The sequence below is a fragment of the Salmo trutta genome, chromosome 1, assembly GCF_901001165.1.
Source record: "Salmo trutta chromosome 1, fSalTru1.1, whole genome shotgun sequence".
Classification (NCBI taxonomy): Eukaryota; Metazoa; Chordata; class Actinopteri; order Salmoniformes; family Salmonidae; genus Salmo; species Salmo trutta.
In genome coordinates this window covers 4,582,459-4,603,740 of record NC_042957.1, presented here as the reverse complement: position 1 = coordinate 4,603,740, position 21,282 = coordinate 4,582,459, and the positions used below count along the sequence as shown (strand labels likewise).

The following is a 21,282-nucleotide window of genomic DNA, read 5'->3' as shown; positions in this document are numbered from 1 at the left end:
GTTGATTCTCTGATCCACCTCTATGCAGACAGACAACACCATTCTGTATACTTCTGGCCCTTCTTCGGACACTGAACCAACCACCAGATGAGCTTCAATGCCATACAACTCTCCTTCCGTGGCCTCCAACTGCAAGTAAAACTAAATGCATGCTCTTCAACCGATCGCTGCCCGAACTTGCCCGCCCGTCCAGCATCACTACTCTGGAAGGTTCTGACTTAGGTATTTGTAGTTGTCTGGTTAGACTGTAAACTCTCCTTCCAGACTCACATTAAGCATCTCCAATCCAAAATTAAATCTAGAATCGGCTTCCTATTTTGCAATAAAGCATCATTCACTCATGCTGCCAAACATACCCTTGTAAAACTGACTATCCTACCGATCCTTGACTTCGGTGATGTCATTTACAAAATAGCCTCCAACACTCTACTCAGCAAATTGGATGCAGTCTATCACAGTGCCATCCATTTTGTAACCAAAGCCCCATATATTACCCACCACTGCGACCTGTCTGCTCTCGTTGGCTGGCCCTCGCTTCATTCTCGCCACCAAACCCACTGGCTCCAGGTCACCTATAAGTCTTTGCTCGGTAAAGCCCTGCCTTATCTAGCACACGCTCCAGCAGGTATATTTCACTGGTCACCCCCAAAGCCAATTCCTCCTTTGGCCGCCTTTCCTTCCAATTGCCTTACCTCCCTTATCTTACCTCATTTGTACACACTGTGTATAGACTTTTTTCCTATTGTGTTATTTACTGTATGTTTGTTTATGCCATGTGTAACTCTGTTGTTGTTTGTGTCGCACTACTTTGCTTTATCTTGGCCAGGTCGCAGTTGTAAATGAGAACTTGTTCTCAACTAGCCTACCTGGTAAAATAACTGAACGTCGCAAACCCTTGGATATCTGCACGAACCCTAGCCTAAATGATGAATCAGCGATATACAAATATGCATAATTATTTTTTTATTTACTAACCACAGAAATACATAAAACAGTTGATATTGGTTACTAACAACGCATTGATCAGTCCCTAAACTGGTATGTTGTTGTCTCTTCTGTTGGAATCGCCGGTCCGTCTGCTGGAGAGTCAGTTCATCAAAGACGCTCTGGTTAACTTCCCCAGAAGTCAATGTCTTCCGTAGTTGTCGCTTTCGCATCGGTGCTGGATAGAGTCTGTTGCGGTATTCTCATACTAGACTTTCCAGCTGCAGACTAGTAATTTTACGTCTAGGATTTGCTCTGATTCTGTTTTTTTTTAATTTATTTACCTTGATTTAACTAGGCAAGTCAGTTAAGAAACAATTCTTAATTTTCAATGACGGCCTAGGAACAGTGGGTTAACTGCCTTGTTCAGGGGCAGAATCGATAGTCTCAGAGTTTAACCATTTCCTGCCGTGAGGCCAAAGCTGCATGGTCTCCGTGGCCCATAGAGTTGTAGTTCTTATACATTTCACATGTAGCGTCAGCTGCATGTTTTCTAGTCTGACGGCCTATAGAATTGCAGTCATTCCAACGTGGGGACTCAATCTAAGCGTTCTCTGACTTAATGTACATTTTGTTCGGAAGTGGGTTTGATGACGCCTGATGTAATGGCTGGCCTCACGGGGGTTTTATACTCTGTGGAAAAAGGGGAATTCCATGACGTCTGATGTAATGGCTGGCCTCACAGAGGCGTGGACACTGACTAGTTAAAACTTTACACCTTAACAAGTATCTCGTTTAAAAGGCCAACATCATATTACATCTCGTCACAAATAGTTTCATATTTACTCATTCATTTTATCCAACATCGAGATGTAAACCTGACAGCTGAGAAATGTACACTTTAAGAGATACAGTTGTGTTTCCTGTCCTTCATGAGATCACCAAATGAAACACAAACAATGACTGTCCCTTAAGTGTTCATGGACCATTCCCAAATGTAGAAATATTGTTTAATTGTTCAAACTTTTGATGTCCAAGGGTCTCAGTGTTCACAGTTGAAGTCAGACGTTTACATACACTTAGGTTGGAGTCATTAAAAACTTGTTTTTCAACCACTCCACAAATTTCTTGTTAACTATAGTTTTGGCAAGTCGGTTAGGACATCTACTGCATGACAAGTAATTTTTCCAACAATTGTTTACAGACAGATTACTTCACTTATTATTCACTGTATCACAATTCCAGTGGGTCAGAAGTTTACATACACTAAGTTGACTGTGCCTTTAAACAGCTTGGAAAATTCCTGAAAATAAATGTCATGGCAGTAGAAGCTTCTGATAGGCTAATTGACATAATTTGAGTCAATTGGAGTTGTACCTGTGGATGCATTTCGAGGCTTACATTCAAACTCAGTGCCTCTTTGCTTGGGAAAAATCAAAAGAAAATCAGCCAAGACCTCCACAAGTCTAGTTCGTCCTTGGGAGCAATTTCCAAACACCTGAAGGTATCACATTAATCTGTACAAACAATAGTACGCAAGTATAAACACCATTGGACCATGCAGCCGTCAGAATGTGTCTCCTACAGATGAACGTCCTTTGGTGCGAAAAATGCAAATCAATCCCAGAACAACAGCAAAAGACCATTTAAAGATGCTGGAGGAAACAGGTACAAAAGTATCTATATCCACAATAAAACGAGTCCTATATCGACATAACCTGAAAGGCCGCTCCGCAGGGAAGAAGCCACTGCTCCAAAACCGCCATAAAAAGCCAGCCTACGGTTTGCAACTGCACATGGGGACAAAGATCGTACTTTTTGGAGAAATGTCCTCTGGTCTGATGAAACAAAAATAGAACTGTTTGGCCATAATGACCATCGTTATGTTTGGAGGAAAACGGGGGATGCTTGAAAGCCGAAGAACACCATCCCAACCGTGAAGCACGGGGGTGGAAGCATCATGTTGTGGGGGTGCTTTGCTGCAGGAGGGACTGGTGCACTTCACAAAATAGATGGCATCATGAGGGAGGAAAATGATGTGGATATATTGAAGCAACAGCTCAAGACATCAGTCAGGAAGTTAAAGCTTCATCGCAAATTGGTCTTCCAAATGGACAATGACCCAAGCATACTTCCAAAGTTGCGGCAAAATGGCTTAAGGACAACAACGTCAAGGTATTGCAGTGGCCATCACAAAGCCCTGACCTCAACCCCACAGAAAATTTGTGGGCAGAACTGAAAAAGGGCGTGTGAGCAAGGAGGCCTACAAACCTGACACAGTTACACCAGCTGTCAGGAGGAATGGGCCAGAATTCACCCAACTTATTCTGGGAAGCTTGTAGAGGCTACCCAAAAGATTTGACCCAAGTTAAACAATTTAAAGGCAATGCTACCAAATACTAATTGAGTGTATGTAAACTTCTGGCCCAGTGGGAATGTGATGAAAGAAATAATTCTCTACTATTATTCTGACATTTCACATTCTTAAAATAAAGTGGTGATCCTAACTGACCTAAGACAGGGAATTTTTACTAGGATTAAATGTCAGGAATTGTGAAAAACTGAGTTTAAATGTACTTGGCTAAGGTGTATGTAAACTTCCGACTTCAACTGTATGTTGACTTTATTATGTTAGCAATACTGTTCAATAAATAAAAGGCTTTACATTTTCCCCAAACAAATACTTTAACTCTTTGTAAATTGACACTGGACGACCCCGCTCATACTGTGTGACATCCAACCAAGGGATGGAGCTCGTTGTCACAAGTGGACAGAGTGTGTTGGATGGCTTATATATATTATAATATATTATAACTCCATGTTAGAATAAGAGGATAAAAAAAAAGGGTCCCTATTTCAACCTAAGACTTTGGTCTTTCTCCTGATACTGAAAATACTATTGTAAGATACTGGTGCTGAGAAATACACAGACGAGTAAAAAGTGTGACAACCAACCCCGGTCTCCCCGAATCAGATCTACGCAGAAACCGACTGCTCCTTGTAGATTTATTTTTGCTAGATAGTCACCTGTTAAAAATCTCCTGGAGGTAAGGAATGTTTTTCAGCTAAACTAAGACAACGATTCACCCCATTTGGTTAATACATGTCCATACTGGCTGAATAACTTAGCCTTCATAGGATGTGTAAACTTCTTTATTTAAATTTTTTTTTTTTTAAATAGGGAAAGAACTTGATCTGAGGTTACTTGTAGAAGTGCGTGGGAATTACTTCATGATAACTTAAGAGAATGCAGTGTGCTGGTTATTTTCTTTTTACACTTCCTTATTTGGAAAAGGCACCGGCACATCGGAGACACCTCGTTGCATGGTAACGAGATAACGTGAAATAAGATTTAAAAAATCTCATTCTTTAATTACCAGTCTCAAAGTTAATTTGTGGGCCTGAAAATAGAGAGTTTAACTTACTAGGAAGAAGAAAAGATAGAAAAACCAAAACAATATTTGTGAAAATAACAATCTGATCCAAGAAGATGCAAAGACTCCATGAACACCAGCTAGAGGTCAGAGGTTAAATTACTCAGTCTGTTTCAAATCAACATGTGAGGAATTAAGACAACTCTGTTAATGTGCAACAACTCAGTAGTTAGGCAAGTGGACTGGAACACCAGCTACACCTAGCATATTTCCATTTTAGCTGAATAACTTAGCCTACACTGATGTGTACACTTTAGGAGAGACGCAACTGTGAAGAAGTACTATGCTCTCATCTGGGTTATTCAGATTGTGTAGTAATTATATATATATATATATATATATATATATATATATATATATATATATATATATATATATATATATATATATATATATATATATATATATATATATATATAAAAATACACACACACACTAAAAAGTTTAGACACCTACTCATTCAAGGGGTTTCCTTTATAATAAGAATAGTGAAGACATCAAAACTATGAAGTAACACATTTGGTTACTACATGATTTCATAAGTGTTAAAATCAAAATATATTTTATATTTGAGATTCTTTAAAGTAGCCCCTCTCTGCCTTGATGACAGGTTTGCATAATCTTGGCATTCTCTCAACCAGCTTCATGAGGAATGCTTTTCCAACAGTCTTGAAGGAGTTCCCACATATGCTGAGCACTTGTTGGCTGCTTTTCCTTCACTCTGCGGTCCAACTCATACCAAACCATCTCAATTGGGTTGAGGTCGGGTGATTGTGGAAGGAGTGGCTTCCGTCTGGCCACTCTACCATAAAGGCCTGATTGGTGGAGTGCTGCAGAGATGGTTTCCCTTATGGAAGGTTCTCCCATGTCCACAGAGGAACTCTGGAGCTCTGTCAGAGTGACCATCGGGTTCTTGGTCACCTCCCTGACCAAGGCCCTTCTCCCAAGATTGCTCAGTTTGGCTGGCCGGCCAGCTCTAGGAAGAGTCTTGGTGGTTCCAAACTTCTTCCATTTAAGAATTATGGATTGGATGCCACGGTGTTCTTGGGGATCTTCAATGCTGCAGAAATGTTTTGGTCCCCTTCCCCAGATCTGTGCCTCGACACAATCCTGTCTTGGAGCTCTACGGACAGTTCCTTCGACCTCATGGCTTGGTCTTTGCTCTGACATGCACTGTCAACTGTGGGACCTTATATAGACAGGCGTGTGTCTTTCCAAATCATGTCCAATCAATTGAATTTACCACAGGTGGACTCCAACTAAGTGGTAGAAACATCTCAAGGATGATCAATGGAAACAGGATGCACCTGAGCTCAATTTACAGTCTCATAGCAAAAGGGCCTGAATACTTATGTAAATAAGGTCGTTTTTTTAGAAATGTGATTTTTTTTTTTACTGTTTTCGCTTTGTCATTATGGGGTATTGTGCATAGATTTTTTTTACGAATCTCCAGTAATTTTAGAATAAGGCTGTAACGTAACAATGCGGAAAAAGTCAAGGGGTATGAATACTTTCCGAAGGCGCTGTATATAGCCTCTATATGGGGCCTTGTAGGCTGAAATATAAAATGTCAACTTCCCTGTAACATAACAACAATGTCAGGTTATACGTTTTTTAAACATGTAAATAGGCTGTAGATTCAGATGCATATCCTTTAGAAGTGTTACGCTGAGATGTCGACTTCCCAGTATATAGAATGAGAGAGTAGAGGGGGTGAACCGTTGTATATAGAATGAGAGAGTAGAGGGGGTGAACCGTTGTATATAGAATGAGAGAGTAGAGGGGGTGAACCGTTGTATATAGAATGAGAGAGTAGAGGGGGTGAACCGTTGTATATAGAATGAGAGAGAGTAGAGGGGGTGAACCGTTGTATATAGAATGAGAGAGTAGAGGGGGTGAACCGTTGTATATAGAATGAGAGAGTAGAGGGGGTGAACCGTTGTATATAGAACGAGACAGAGTAGAGGGGGTGAACCGTTGTATATAGAATGAGAGAGTAGAGGGGGTGAACCGTTGTATATAGAATGAGAGAGTAGAGGGGGTGAACCGTTGTATATAGAATGAGAGAGTAGAGGGGGTGAACTGTTGTATATAGAACGAGACAGAGTAGAGGGGGTGAACCGTTGTATATAGAACGAGACAGAGTAGAGGGGGTGAACCGTTGTATATAGAATGAGAGAGTAGAGGGGGTGAACTGTTGTATATAGAATGAGAGAGTAGAGGGGGTGAACCGTTGTATATAGAGAGAGAGTAGAGGGGGTGAACCGTTGTATATAGAATGAGAGAGAGTAGAGGGGGTGAACCGTTGTATATAGAATGAGAGAGTAGAGGGGGTGAACTGTAGTTTATAGAATGAGACAGAGAGACGAGGGGGTGAACTGTTGTATATAGAATGAACGTTAGGCCTATGGATTGCCTCTAAGGCCCATGTTTGTTTTTTTTGGACTGGTCCTCTGAGAAATGTCTCGTCTTCCTCACACCGCTGGTGATTCTCTCACTCCAGTGCTACTTTGAGTGTAGCCGCACATGCGTTATAAAGAGATATGAGAATCCCTTATTCAGCACCTATGGATCTCAAACACAGCACGGAATGAAGAAGCAAGCATGACGTCCAAACTTAGAACCTCAACAACACAGGAACCTCACTTGGCAAATGGTCATTTGTCCCGAGAGGAGTAAATGGAAATGTTTAGTTTACCACTTCAACCATCAATAGAGAAGGTTTCCATTGAAATTGTTATGGTGCCCTGAGGGCTTATGTCCTGTGATTATGCTATGGTATAGATAACCCTATACATTGATCTCTCAAGACAGGTCAGTTGATCAGTGGGACAAATAAATCTGGACCTGTGACCTTCACCTTTCAGGACCAGAGATAAGAGATTATTCATGGTGGCTTGAACTCGTGACTAGACTCACAATGTACACGGTTCTCTCAGTCTCGTCAGTGATGACATTGACCTTTCACCTTTGAGGGCAGAGGATGAGAGATTACCAACTGGCCAATATAGGCCAGCGTTGGCTTGAGAGTCTTGCGTAATTGCGCAATTCCCAACTGGGCCAAATGGACACATGGGTGGAGTAATCTTTAACATTCCGATAAGTGACTAATCATTAAAAAAAAGAGCGCAAAATGACTGACTACATAAACAAATAGCTACATCTGCAATGACTTAAATGTATTGGACCTTAGACTACATAACATACCTGGTTTCCGAAGACCCCGATGGAACAAGCGGTGGACACCTCCTCCGATCCAAACCACACCGAGGCGATCTTCGACGGCATCCCGAGGATAAACACCTGAGCAAGGGAGCAGCAGAACTGTCCGAGCATGGTGACCGCGAACAGGTCGGGTCTCACACTGGTCACTTTGATCCAAGTCCCCGCGCAATTCATGGCTGTAGCCACCAGCGCAATAATACGGAGACCTTTCTTATCCAGCAGCCAGGTGACCGGGAATATGAAGGGAATGTAAGTCAACATGTATATCATAGACATCCAATCTATAGTGAAAGACTCGACACCGTAGAACTTCATGAAAATGTTGTTGATGATTCCGTACTGAATCCATTGGAACGAGTTGCAGAGAGAATACGAGCTGAATAGCAACACGATGAACCATCGCCGCTTGTATAGTTTGATGGTTTGGTTTGTATCGTCGCCGTTCTGGTTTAGTTGTATCTTGTGCTCCGTGCGCACGTCCTCGCTCTCAACGGCAGACTTCAAAATTGTAATTTTTTCCAGCTCTAACACATTTTGATTGTCGTTGATTTCGCCATAAACCAAGGAAGGTTTTTCATTTTCGCCAGTCATGTTGAAGTGTATTAATTAAGACAGGCAGGTGAATACAATACAGACACGTATGCCTCTCTCTTACATTTTAGTGAGAGTTCGGACCAGCCTGACTATGCGAACTTTTGACAGTACTCTAGTTTTGGGAAACAAGCCAAACCAGCTACACCACCTCTCAAAGTTCACCAATCAGAAACTACAACCGACACCACTTTCTATTTGATACCACGTTAGCAAATAAAGTAGTTTAAAGCAAAGGCATTCCCTGAAATGAAAATGTGAAGTTTCAGTTCGCTAAACAACCATTAAATAATTCGCTGTGCAAAAGGGGTAAACTAGACAAGTCACTCATAGACTACATTACAAGTAGCCTGCACAGGCGCACTTTTTCCTGTTCCTGTTGCGCTGAAGTTGACAAAACAGTAGCCTACTTTCACAAGCAGTTAAAACTCAACATATGTAGCCCTACGTTTGTTTTTAAATCATGTATGGAGATGTCATTCTGTTCCGCGTCGAGCGAAGTATCAATGGGCCAGTTGGTTTTGCGTGGCCAGCTGTCTCGGGTGGGTGGAGATTTCTCTTAAGGACCAATAATTGGATGGTCTAAAACAGGCGTCACAAAGTCATTCCATGGATGGCCTATGGGCTGCAAGGTTTTGTTTTTCCCTTTCAATTTCAGCCCAAGACCACCAGATGTGAGGAATGCCTTACAAATTAGTGACCTTAATCACTCAAGTACAAGGGAAGAGCGCAAACCCACCGACACTCGGCCCTCCGTGGAATGAGTTTGACACCTTTGTTTATTAAAACGTTTGAACTCCGCTGAGACGGGCCACCGGGCCATGCAAAACGAACATGTCCAATGTAAACGCCCGTTTACGTCACCACGTAAACCAACCCAGGACCCAATGAACCCTCACTGCCGTCTGTGTTGAAATTGGGCACGTTGGAGGAGGAGCTACATTTTGCAACCAAACATCCCGACCTTGGTTGCCGACAAAAAAATTATTCTACTGTCAATGCCAAAATGCTATTTTTGCTGTTGGTGGCATAGGCTACACAACACATTTCCACAAAGCACCATCCACTGACCCAAGATAAAATGGAATACAATGCAATACAGTAGATTACAATATAATATAATATGGAGCTGGAATAGAATAGAATAGAATGGAATAGCATATAATAGAATAACATTGAATATGGTACTGGAATTAGAATAGATGTTACATCAAATGTAAAGCAACCATTGGTCTGAAAACATGAGGCTTCCACTCAATGTTCTCTGTAAACGTGCATGCGTTAACAGACGTGCTAGAGCCCCGAGACTGCCGCACAGCTCCCCCGAGACTGCCGCACAGCTCCCACGAGACTGCCGCACAGCTCCCACGAGACTGCCGCACAGCTCCCACGAGACTGCCGCACAGCTCCCACGAGACTGCCGCACAGCTTCCACGAGACTGCCGCACAGCTCCCACGAGACTGCCGCACAGCTCCCACGAGACTGCCGCACAGCTCCCACGAGACTGCCGCACAGCTCCCCCGAGACTGCCGCACAGCTCCCCCGAGACTGCCGCACAGCTCCCCCGAGACTGCCGCACAGCTCCCCCGAGACTGCCGCAAAGCTCCCACGAGACTGCCGCACAGCTTCCACGAGACTGCCGCACAGCTCCCACGAGACTGCCGCACAGCTCCCACGAGACTGCCGCACAGCTCCCACGAGACTGCCGCACAGCTCCCACGAGACTGCCGCACAGCTCCCACGAGACTGCCGCACAGCTTCCACGAGACTGCCGCACAGCTCCCACGAGACTGCCGCACAGCTCCCACGAGACTGCCGCACAGCTCCCACGAGACTGCCGCACAGCTCCCCCGAGACTGCCGCACAGCTCCCCCGAGACTGCCGCACAGCTTCCACGAGACTGCCGCACAGCTTCCACGAGACTGCCGCACAGCTCCCACGAGACTGCCGCACAGCTCCCACGAGACTGCCGCACAGCTCCCCCGAGACTGCCGCACAGCTCCCCCGAGACTGCCGCACAGCTCCCCCGAGACTGCCGCACAGCTCCCCCGAGACTGCCGCACAGCTTCCACGAGACTGCCGCACAGCTCCCACGAGACTGCCGCACAGCTCCCCCGAGACTGCCGCACAGCTCCCACGAGACTGCCGCACAGCTCCCACGAGACTGCCGCACAGCTCCCACGAGACTGCCGCACAGCTTCCACGAGACTGCCGCACAGCTCCCACGAGACTGCCGCACAGCTCCCCCGAGACTGCCGCACAGCTCCCCCGAGAATGCCGCACAGTTCCCACGAGACTGCCGCACAGCTCCCACTAGACTGCCGCACAGCTCCCACGAGACTGCCGCACAGCTCCCACTAGACTGCCGCACAGCTCCCACGAGACTGCCATACAGAGTGCTGAAGAAATATCTGCCCACAAAGAGAAGCAGGAGATTGAACTTCGTTCAACTGTTCTTGAGTTTTTCCCCTGTTAGTTAACACTATCAACGATTCCCTTTACTGTGGCAACTGTGATCGAATCAACACAATATTAGCCACTTTCGATGCAACATTCTGAAACATGAAAGATATTTTGTTGTAAGCAGAATGTATAGGAATAGAATTATATTGTGAATTACTCACCACATACTCCAGACCGGTGGATGCATAGGCAGTGGTGTAAAGTCCTTAAGTAAAAATACTTGAAAGTACTACTTAAGTCATTTTTGGGGGTATCTGTACTTTACTTTACTATTTATATTTTTGACAAATTTTACTTTTACTTCACTTACATTTCTAAAGAAATGTATGTACTTTTTACATTTCCCCTGACACAAAAAAGTACTCATTACATTTTGAATGCTTAGCAGGACAGGAAAATTGTCTAATTCACACACTTATCAAGAGAACATCCCTGGTCATCCCTACTACCTCTGATCTGGCGGACTCACTAAACACTGGCCTCATTTGTAAATTATGTCTGAGTGTTGGAGTGTGCCCCTGGCTATCTGTAAATGATGTCTGAGTGTTGGAGTGTGCCCCTGGCTATCTGTAAATGATGTCTGAGTGTTGGAGTGTTCCCCTGGCTATCTGTAAATGATGTCTGAGTGTTGGAGTGTTCCCTTGGCTATCTGTAAATGATGTCTGAGTGTTGGAGTGTGCCCTGGCTATCTGTAAATGATGCCTGAGTGTTGGAGTGTTCCCCTGGCTATCTGTAAATGATGTCTGAGTGTTGGAGTGTTCCCCTGGCTATCTGTAAATGATGTCTGAGTGTTGGAGTGTTCCCTTGGCTATCTGTAAATTATGTCTGAGTGTTGGAGTGTGCCCCTAGCTATCTGTAAATGATGTCTGAGTGTTGGAGTGTGCCTCTGTCTATCTGTAAATGATGTCTGAGTGTTGGAGTGTGCCTCTGTCTATCTGTAAATGATGTCTGAGTGATGGAGTGTTCCCCTGGCTATCTGTAAATGATGCCTGAGTGTTGGAGTGTTCCCCTGGCTATCTGTAAATGATGTCTGAGTGTTGGAGTGTTCCCCTGGCTATCTGTAAATGATGTCTGAGTGATGGAGTGTTCCCCTGGCTATCTGTAAATGATGCCTGAGTGTTGGAGTGTTCCCCTGGCTATCTGTAAATGATGCCTGAGTGTTGGAGTGTTCCCCTGGCTATCTGTAAATGATGTCTGAGTGTTGGAGTGTTCTCTTGGCTATCTGTAAATGATGTCTGAGTGTTGGAGTGTTCTCTTGGCTATCTGTAAATGATGCCTGAGTGTTGGAGTGTTCCCCTGGCTATCTGTAAATGATGTCTGAGTGTTGGAGTGTTCTCTTGGCTATCTGTAAATGATGTCTGAGTGTTGGAGTGTTCTCTTGGCTATCTGTAAATGATGCCTGAGTGTTGGAGTGTTCCCCTGGCTATCTGTAAATGATGTCTGAGTGTTGGAGTGTTCTCTTGGCTATCTGTAAATGATGTCTGAGTGTTGGAGTGTTCTCTTGGCTATCTGTAAATGATGCCTGAGTGTTGGAGTGTTCCCCTGGCTATCTGTAAATGATGTCTGAGTGTTGGAGTGTTCCCCTGGCTATCTGTAAATGATGTCTGAGTGATGGAGTGTTCCCCTGGCTATCTGTAAATGATGTCTGAGTGTTGGAGTGTTTCCCTGGCTATCTGTAAATAATGTCTGAGTGATGGAGTGTTCCCCTGGCTATCTGTAAATGATGTCTGAGTGATGGAGTGTTCCCCTGGCTATCTGTAAATGATGTCTGAGTGTTGGAGTGTTCTCTTGGCTATCGGTAAATAAATAAAAAACTAGAAAATGGTGCCATATTGATTAAGGAATTTGAAATAATGTATACTTTTACTTTTGATACTTAAGTATATTTTAACAATGACATTTACTTTTGGTACTTAATAAGTAGATTTTAAACCAAATACTTTTGGATTTTTACTCAAGTAGTATTTTACTGGGTTTCTTTCCCTTTTACTTGAGTCATTTTTATTAAAGTATCTTTATTTTTACTCAAGTATGACAATTGGGTACTTTTTCCACCACTGGGCATAACCAATCAGAGCTGCAGTAGGCCGATATGCAAATAAACTATTGCCATTTATGGATCTGTGTCGTATACTTTGAACTGGATTGTGTTTACAGCTGTGGTCATAAATAGATTTGTTTTATTTATTTTTAATTTAACCTTAATTTAACTAGGCAAGTCAGTTAAGAACAAATTCTTATTTTACAATGACGGCCTACCCTGATCAAACCCTCCCCTAAACCGGACAACACTGGGCCAATTCTGCACCGCCCTATGGGACTCCCGATCACAGCCATTTGTGATACAGCCCGGGATCAAACCAGGGTCTGTAGCGATGCCTCTACCACTGAGATCATTTGTAGTCAGCAATAGGAGAGTGATTGCTTCCTACAAGAGCACATTACGTGTACATTTCTAGACATCTTTGAAGTCAGATAAACAGATTTTTTTTTTGTCTTAAAGGGGCAGTGTTGTATTTTAAGACAAACTTGAATAAGCTAAGTAGCCAATAGGCAGAGGGTAGCATATTTTTGTCTGATTCGCTGTAATAATGGTATGTGAATAATAATGCATTTTATTTTGTAACGTGGTTTCTTGCATCAAACAACACAATGTTTTCAATCACCTCCTTGTCTGAAGGACAAATGGATAAACAGGTTAATGTCAAGCTCTGCATGTTTTTTTTCTTCTCAAAGGTCTCATGGAATGTAGGCCGACATTGAACACCACACATTGGCAGCTACTGTAGGCTGAATGATAGAACAGCTATTTCCATGTTAAAATGTTATGGGATTCATTTTCTCCGTTGTTTTTTGATGGTAGGCCACTCTGATAGGCCCTACATTATGATCAAATAGCCACAGTAACCTACTTGGCCACTGTTAATAAAACTGTAACTTAAAGCGGCTACAGCCTCAGTGTTCACAGTAAAGGCACGCTGGAAGTTGCACCGAATTATCACAATGTTCATGTTTGCCCTCAGCAGAGCTGATATTTGCTCAGGGCCGAAAACATTGCGTTCCACCCAAAAAAAATGCACTATTTGCATTTCAAAACAATTTCTAAGTTTCTATCTTTATTTTTTAAATGTACAGTAAGACAACATTTTAAAAAATATATATTTTTCAATTACAACATTCAAAGAAATGAATTCAAAAAGTACAAGCACAGTACTACTGATGGTAAACTAAACCCTGAATGTCCTGTCTCAGTGCCAGTCTATACGATAATCCTCTATATCAGAGCATACAATGCATACTGTACCTTAACAAGGCTTACCCTTCATTATTTATAGGTACATGACTCCACCATGCGACCATTAAATAATAGAAGAAAAAAAATAATAATTCAAGATGATTCGAATGTAGACTCGAGTTAACAAAGTTATTTTCAAACTGTTTCACTTTAGGCAGAATGTACATGTATTCCAATCAGACTAGAAAAGCAGCTGTTTTGTGAGAAAATAGTAAAATAATGTACACATCATTGAGTAATCCAAGCAATTTTTCAATGCTCCAATCAGTCATATGCAATAGTGGTAGTCCTGAACATGAGAAATACACAAACTAAAGTCTGGGATGATACCAGTATTGAAATATTTGTTTCTATGGCAAAAAAGGAAAAAACGAACCAGATCAGATTCTTTGGTCCTTTAAAAACCTGCTGTATGTAACATATGTTGTGATATAGCCTGGTCCTCAACCTGCTGTATGTAACATATGTTGTGATATAGCCTGGTCCTAAACCTGCTGTATGTAACATATGTTGTGATATAGCCTGGTCCTAAACCTGCTGTATGTAACATATGTTGTGATATAGCCTGGTCCTCAACCTGCTGTATGTAACATATGTTGTGATATAGCCTGGTCCTAAACCTGCTGTATGTAACATATGTTGTGATATAGCCTGGTCCTCAACCTGCTGTATGTAACATATGTTGGGATATAGCCTGGTCCTCAACCTGCTGTATGTAACATATGTTGGGATATAGCCTGGTCCTCAACCTGCTGTATGTAACATATGTTGGGATATAGCCTGGTCCTCAACCTGCTGTATGTAACATATGTTGTGATATAGCCTGGTCCTCAACCTGCTGTATGTAACATATGTTGTGATATAGCCTGGTCCTCAACCTGCTGTATGTAACATATGTTGTGATATAGCCTGGTCCTCAACCTGCTGTATGTAACATATGTTGTGATATAGCCTGGTCCTCAACCTGCTGTATGTATCATATGTTGTGATATAGCCTGGTCCTCAACCTGCTGTATGTAACATATGTTGTGATATAGCCTGGTCCTCAACCTGCTGTATGTAACATATGTTGTGATATAGCCTGGTCCTAAACCTGCTGTATGTAACATATGTTGTGATATAGCCTGGTCCTAAACCTGCTGTATGTAACATATGTTGTGATATAGCCTGGTCCTCAACCTGCTGTATGTAACATATGTTGTGATATAGCCTGGTCCTAAACCTGCTGTATGTAACATATGTTGTGATATAGCCTGGTCCTCAACCTGCTGTATGTAACATATGTTGGGATATAGCCTGGTCCTCAACCTGCTGTATGTAACATATGTTGTGATATAGCCTGGTCCTCAACCTGCTGTATGTAACATATGTTGTGATATAGCCTGGTCCTCAACCTGCTGTATGTAACATATGTTGTGATATAGCCTGGTCCTCAACCTGCTGTATGTAACATATGTTGTGATATAGCCTGGTCCTCAACCTGCTGTATGTAACATATGTTGTGATATAGCCTGGTCCTCAACCTGCTGTATGTAACATATGTTGTGATATAGCCTGGTCCTCAACCTGCTGTATGTAACATATGTTGTGATATAGCCTGGAAAATAACTGGATGATAACATAATGATGTTTGTTTCCAACATGAAGACTGTTTTACTAAAGTAGTTTAATCTGCTTTTTGTTTTGTTCCCTTGCCACAATACTAACAAGTATTGCGATACTAGTATCGTCCCAGTCCTATCATCAAAACATTGTAATAGGCCTATATAAATTACTTGAAATGTAAAAACGGAATAATTTCATTGTTGTATAAATCTCAATAGTACAATAAAAAATAATTCAATCATGCTGGTTTTATGTCCTGTAGATGTTGACTATTGGCATAGTCGAGGCATTGATTCTATGGTCGAGTCATACATTTGAAATTACCATCTATGTGCCTTTACACAATTCTGATCTTTTGTCATTCATTATTTATTTTTTACCAATCAAACCTTGTGACAATAATTGGGCAAAAGATCAGAATTTGGCTGCCTGTGTAAAAGAAGCCTTTGTCATCTTTTAATATCAGAAAATTGTTGATCTGATGCAAAGACACCATTCATGAGTGCTGCTTGTTCCGTTGAAACAAAGAAACCATTCATTAACTTCATCCTGTTCAAGTGTAGCCTCTTGAAACCAGACTGACCTGGTTTAGCGAGGCTAGTTCAAGTGGCTCTCTTCACCCACTTTATCAAGGTCAGTAAACCTCTCCAGCTTCTCTTCAGCACCCCCTGGTGGTCGGTGGTGATCAGTGCTGGTAGTGCGACACAGCGATGCTGTGCTGGTGGTGAAAGACATTGCTCCCGTGATGGTGGGGGGAGACAGAGTGATGATGGGGGGAGTAGATGAGGTCAGGGGTCATCTGGGGGGGCAGGCCAGTGCAGAGAGGCTCATGGGTAGTCAGGACAGAGGAGAGATACTTGGCCTCTTCTTTGAGTTTCTTCACCTCCTTCCTCAGAGCCGCGTTCTCCTTCTCCAGGTTCTCACTCTCCTGAAACAACAGGAACCAATCAGTCAATGAAATGTACGTTTAAAGACCCTTTTACATCACTAGGTATTACAAAGTGCTTTACATTTACTCAGCCTGCTTTACAGTAACTCAGCCTGCTTTACAGTTACTCAGCCTGCTTTACAGTAACTCAGCCTGCTTTACAGTAACCCAGCCTGCTTTACAGTAACCCAGCCTGCTTTACAGTTACTCAGCCTGCTTTACAGTAACTCAGCCTTCTTTACAGTAACCCAGCCTGCTTTACAATAGCTCAGCCTGCTTTACAGTAACCCAGCCTAGACCCCAATTAGCAAGCTGCAGCACAGTAGCAAGGAAGAAACCTGCAGAGGAACTAGACTCAGTGGAATCAGTCAAACTTGAATAAATAAATGAATGAAGCTAATGACCTCATAATCAAATGGTCGCAACTGAAATGTCAGTATAAATTCTTCTATGTACAGTGAAATGACACAATGCAACTGTTTTGTGGCCCTGCTATGCTGAATACCAATGACCTGTATGGTTCGACCATGGGTTACCCGGGTTACAACTCAGGCCATCGTTTAAAAAAAAAAAAACAAGGCATCATCAGTCTCTCTAACTTCAGTTTTGATGAGAAAAACACTGGGGGGGTGGATTCTTAAGAAATCCACCCCCCCCCCTGCTGCTGTCGTTCATTTGTCAACAAATAATCTTCTCATCTTTTTTATGCAGAAAGGCGTTCCGTCGTCAGATCTGGTTAGATTTCAGAGTCAATGACCTTTGTGAAAACCCAGTATGTGGGTGGTGCTGTGGTGGTGATTGGTAGATTCAGCCTATGTCATTATTCTATGTAAACCACCTGGTCTAGTTCTTTGAGACTGCTTATTCACCAGCTCAGGCTTCATCGCAGAGCGTATTAGGGAGGATGGACCGATGATGGCTCAGCTCAGGCCTCCTCGCAGAGCGTATTAGGGAGGATGGACCGATGATGGCTCAGCTCAGGCCTCATCGCAGAGCGTGTTAGGCTAAGCATATTTTGTGGTTTTATGGTTTCTTCAACTCGTTTGATAAACAGGAAGCTGAATTTTCCCTCACTGTGACACGTTTCCTGTTTCCTGAGTAGTAGTCTCTCTCTCGCTCTCACACTCTCTCCTGTGTAAATGAGGTTTAGTAGTAAACCGTGGGCAGGAGGGGAGAGAACGGCTGTCATTTCTGGTAAAGGACCCGTGTCAGTGGGTTGGTGACCTAAGTGACGTGAGCACTGGGGTTTACCCAGGCCTGTCTCTGACAGGAAGGCCACACTGCGCAACACTCTCTATCTTCCCTCCTCTTACTCTGGCCCTGTCTCGACCTTTAGAGGAACACAGTGGAACCTTTGCTGTCTAACTTGTTTTGTTTCCCACATCTCTGGGTGTAAAAGGCCATCATCCCCTCACGAACACGCAGAGCTCATGTTTGACAGCCTGATCATCTGGCCCTGTGCAGGCCCACACTGTAATGGAACATTTACAAATGTACCTGAGGACCTCAGAAGAAAAAGACAACAGAGAAAAAAATACAATGTTGAATTGTTGTAGATTAACAAAATTGTCTTTCTAAACAACTGAAGAAGAAAAAACGATGTCCGACCAACATTCTATTAAATACAGATATTTTCTCAAGACTTTGAGATGTCTTCTAGCAGCTCTAAATACATTGATTTTCATTTTGACACCATAGACCTTATGAAGAAAGCATCCTCAGCAGAAACGCATAGTAATCCCATTGATAAACTCTACTCTCTTCAGAAACACATAGTAATCCCATTGATAAACTCTACTCTCTTCAGAAACGCATAGTAATCCCATTGATAAACTCTACTCTCTTCAGAAACACATAGTAATCCCATTGATAAACTCTACTCTCTTCAGAAACACATAGTATCCCATTGATAAACTCTACTCTCTTCAGAAACACATAGTAATCCCATTGATAAACTCTACTCTCTTCAGAAACACATAGTAATCCCATTGATAAACTCTACTCTCTTCAGCAACACATAGTAATCCCATTGATAAACTCTACTCTCTTCAGAAACACATAGTAATCCCATTGATAAACTCTACTCTCTTCAGAAACGCATAGTAATCCCATTGATAAACTCTACTCTCTTCAGAAACACATAGTAATCCCATTGATAAACTCTACTCTCTTCAGCAACACTAACCGCTAAGACTAAATGTATTTGTAGCTTCTACAAACGGAAATAGGTGTAATTTACTAGACTCTGCCAAGTGACAGAAGTGAAAGTCAATGACTAAAAGCTAGCCAGTCAATGAACAGAAGGAGACGTTGAATTGAAAGTGATTGTGTGCTTTTCACTTTGACTATTACCTGAAATACCTCCAGTCACGTGCTGTATAACCTGCTGTATTACTGCTGCTAATGTGCATCCCAAATAACACAGTATTCCTCTATGAAGTGCACTACTTTGCACTAGAACCCTGGTCAAAAGTAGTGCACTACATAGGGAATAGGGTGCCATTTATTACCAACTGATATTAACATTTAGTGTAATAGTCATTAGTGCTGGTCAGTGGGTTTCTGACGCCCACGTGTGATAATGAATACTCAGTACCGCAGCAAACACACACAGGCAGAGATATGGCCACGTTTGTATCCCAAATGCACCCTATTCTCTATTTAGTGCACCAGGGCTCATAGGTATCACAATCAGAAGTAGTGCACTATATAGGGAATATGGCGCCATTTGGGATGAACCCTAAGTGATGAACCCAACAGAAGCCATGATGACACATCACCACATGGTCCATCAGCGCTTTGTCAATATCATCTCATACAGACCAACACTGACCAACACTGACCAACACTGACCAACACCAACCAACACAGACCAACACTGACCAACACTGACCAACACAGACCAACACAGACCAACGCTGACCAACACCAACCAACACAGACCAACACTGACCAACACAGACCAACACTGACCAACACTGATCAACATCAACCAACACTGACCAACACTGACCAACACAGATCAACATCAACCAACACTGACCAACACAGATCAACACAGATCAACATCAACCAACACTGACCAACACTGACCAAATTTCAACCAACACAGATCAACACCAACCAACACAGATCAACACCAACCAACACAGACCAACACCGACCAACACCAACCAACACTGACCAACACAGATTTCCAACAACACAGCTTTTCCTTTATAACCTTATCATAGTGGTTCACTGGGGAAATGGTCCCTGTGATTTTGAAGGACTTGAAAATAAAGCTTTGCTGAGTTCCCCCGGCCTTATAAATCAATAATCAGTCTGGGTGTCTGATTACTACATAACCAGTCTGTTACTGACTTGTGGTAGCCTGAGTGCCAGTCTGTTTGTGCTATCACGCCCACTCCTTGCTTGGCTTGACAATGAGCAATGGAGTTGTCAAGAGCACAAACAGATCTGGGACCAGTCTATAGGAGACAACAGATCTGGGACCAGTCTATAGAAGGAGACAACTGATCTGGGACCAGGCTATAGGAGACAACTGATGTGGGACCAGGCTATAGAAGGAGACAACTGATGTGGGACCAGGCTAGACTTATAGAGGTTATAAATCGGGTTTTGGGGTGACCTGCCCAGGTTTTGGGAACACTGCATGTGTGGACTGTGCATTTATTTAATTCAGGCCACAACTGATTCACTGCTAGATTGACAAGTCTAGTCGTACTTGGATATGGTGCCACACATTTGGCCTGGTGGATAGTCATCCTAACTCATAGCCAGACATGCTGCACGCCTCAGTGTGTTGCTTTGTGGGTAGTCATCCTCACCAGGTGTAGACTGTCTGCCTTCTGGGTCTGTCTCATCCTGCTCTTCTGGGCAGCGATACGGTTCTTCTCTCTCCTCATGACCTTCTTTATGTTGTCTGAGGAGCCCTAGGGAGAGACACGGGGAAGTCATCTTCCTGACAGGACGCTAACTGTTGCTCACCCTAACTAACTTACACTAATGGGTGGAGTACATTTACATTTACATTTAAGTCATTTAGCAGACGCTCTTATCCAGAGCGACTTACAAATTGGTATTAGGGTTCATTCTAGTATACAGTAGATATTGTAGATTGAAAATGTATAACCATGCATAACAATGTTCAGACCGTTCTAGGATGAGACATCTCTTTGGTGCATGATTTGACTGATGCAGCATTTCTACATAGCTGAGTTATTCTGATACCATGAGAACTGAAGGATTCAGGACATGAAACAAGGCGTGATCTGAGACCAACCCAACCCGACCCACCCCAACCCAACCCCAACCCTTCCCCGCTGGTGCAATATTGCAATGTTAAGTCTATCAGCTCATCCCTTCATCGAACGGCCTTGATTCCCATAACACACCTGAATTTACAAACAACTGTCGTCAAGGAAACTCCTCATTGTTGTCATGCACGATTCTACATTTCAGCATGATTCTACATTGCTAGGTGATTCTACATTTCAATCTAAAGCAAAACACTACAGAAGAAAGACGTCCTGGACGCCCAGTCGTAAATGAACATCCAGACCCACCAAAGCATGTCATTTAACAAGCCATTGAGAGATGAGAGTTGAAGGTGAGCAGAGTAAAGACAAGACGAGTGATAACCCCAATACAGAGCATATGATAGAGTACGATTGTGATGATTACTCCTCGGCAATGTGTTACTGAAAACGTGATTATAATGCCCCACATCCCAATGATGACACTTCATAACTAAATAAATGCTACAAAGAGAGAGAATGTAATAAATAGTCAAAAAAAGTTGTCCTTACCCGCC

General features: G+C 42.8%; 2 protein-coding genes across 3 annotated transcripts in view; both read right to left on the bottom strand.

The window, feature by feature from the left end:
* LOC115151799 (feline leukemia virus subgroup C receptor-related protein 2) overlaps positions 1 to 8,697 on the bottom strand; it is a 55,395-nt gene extending 46,698 nt beyond the window's left edge. Inside the window, exon 1 of one of the 2 annotated variants that reach the window (XM_029696158.1) lies at positions 7,566 to 8,697. In XM_029696158.1, the coding sequence (XP_029552018.1) occupies positions 7,566 to 8,174 (609 nt within the window). In that variant the 5' untranslated portion in view covers positions 8,175 to 8,697. The remainder of the gene's footprint in view (positions 1 to 7,565) is intronic. The other variant, XM_029696074.1, reaches the window with a different exon arrangement.
* A 6,882-nt stretch (positions 8,698 to 15,579) lies between these two features.
* LOC115151731 (basic leucine zipper transcriptional factor ATF-like) overlaps positions 15,580 to 21,282 on the bottom strand; it is a 5,932-nt gene continuing 229 nt past the window's right edge. The window contains exons 1-3 of the mRNA XM_029695956.1: positions 21,278 to 21,282; positions 20,297 to 20,401; positions 15,580 to 16,466 (exon numbers count right to left, since the gene is read on the bottom strand). The exon at positions 21,278 to 21,282 is cut by the window's right edge and continues 229 nt beyond it. Of these exons, the coding sequence (XP_029551816.1) occupies positions 16,224 to 16,466; positions 20,297 to 20,401; positions 21,278 to 21,282 (353 nt within the window). The 3' untranslated portion in view covers positions 15,580 to 16,223. The remainder of the gene's footprint in view (positions 16,467 to 20,296; positions 20,402 to 21,277) is intronic.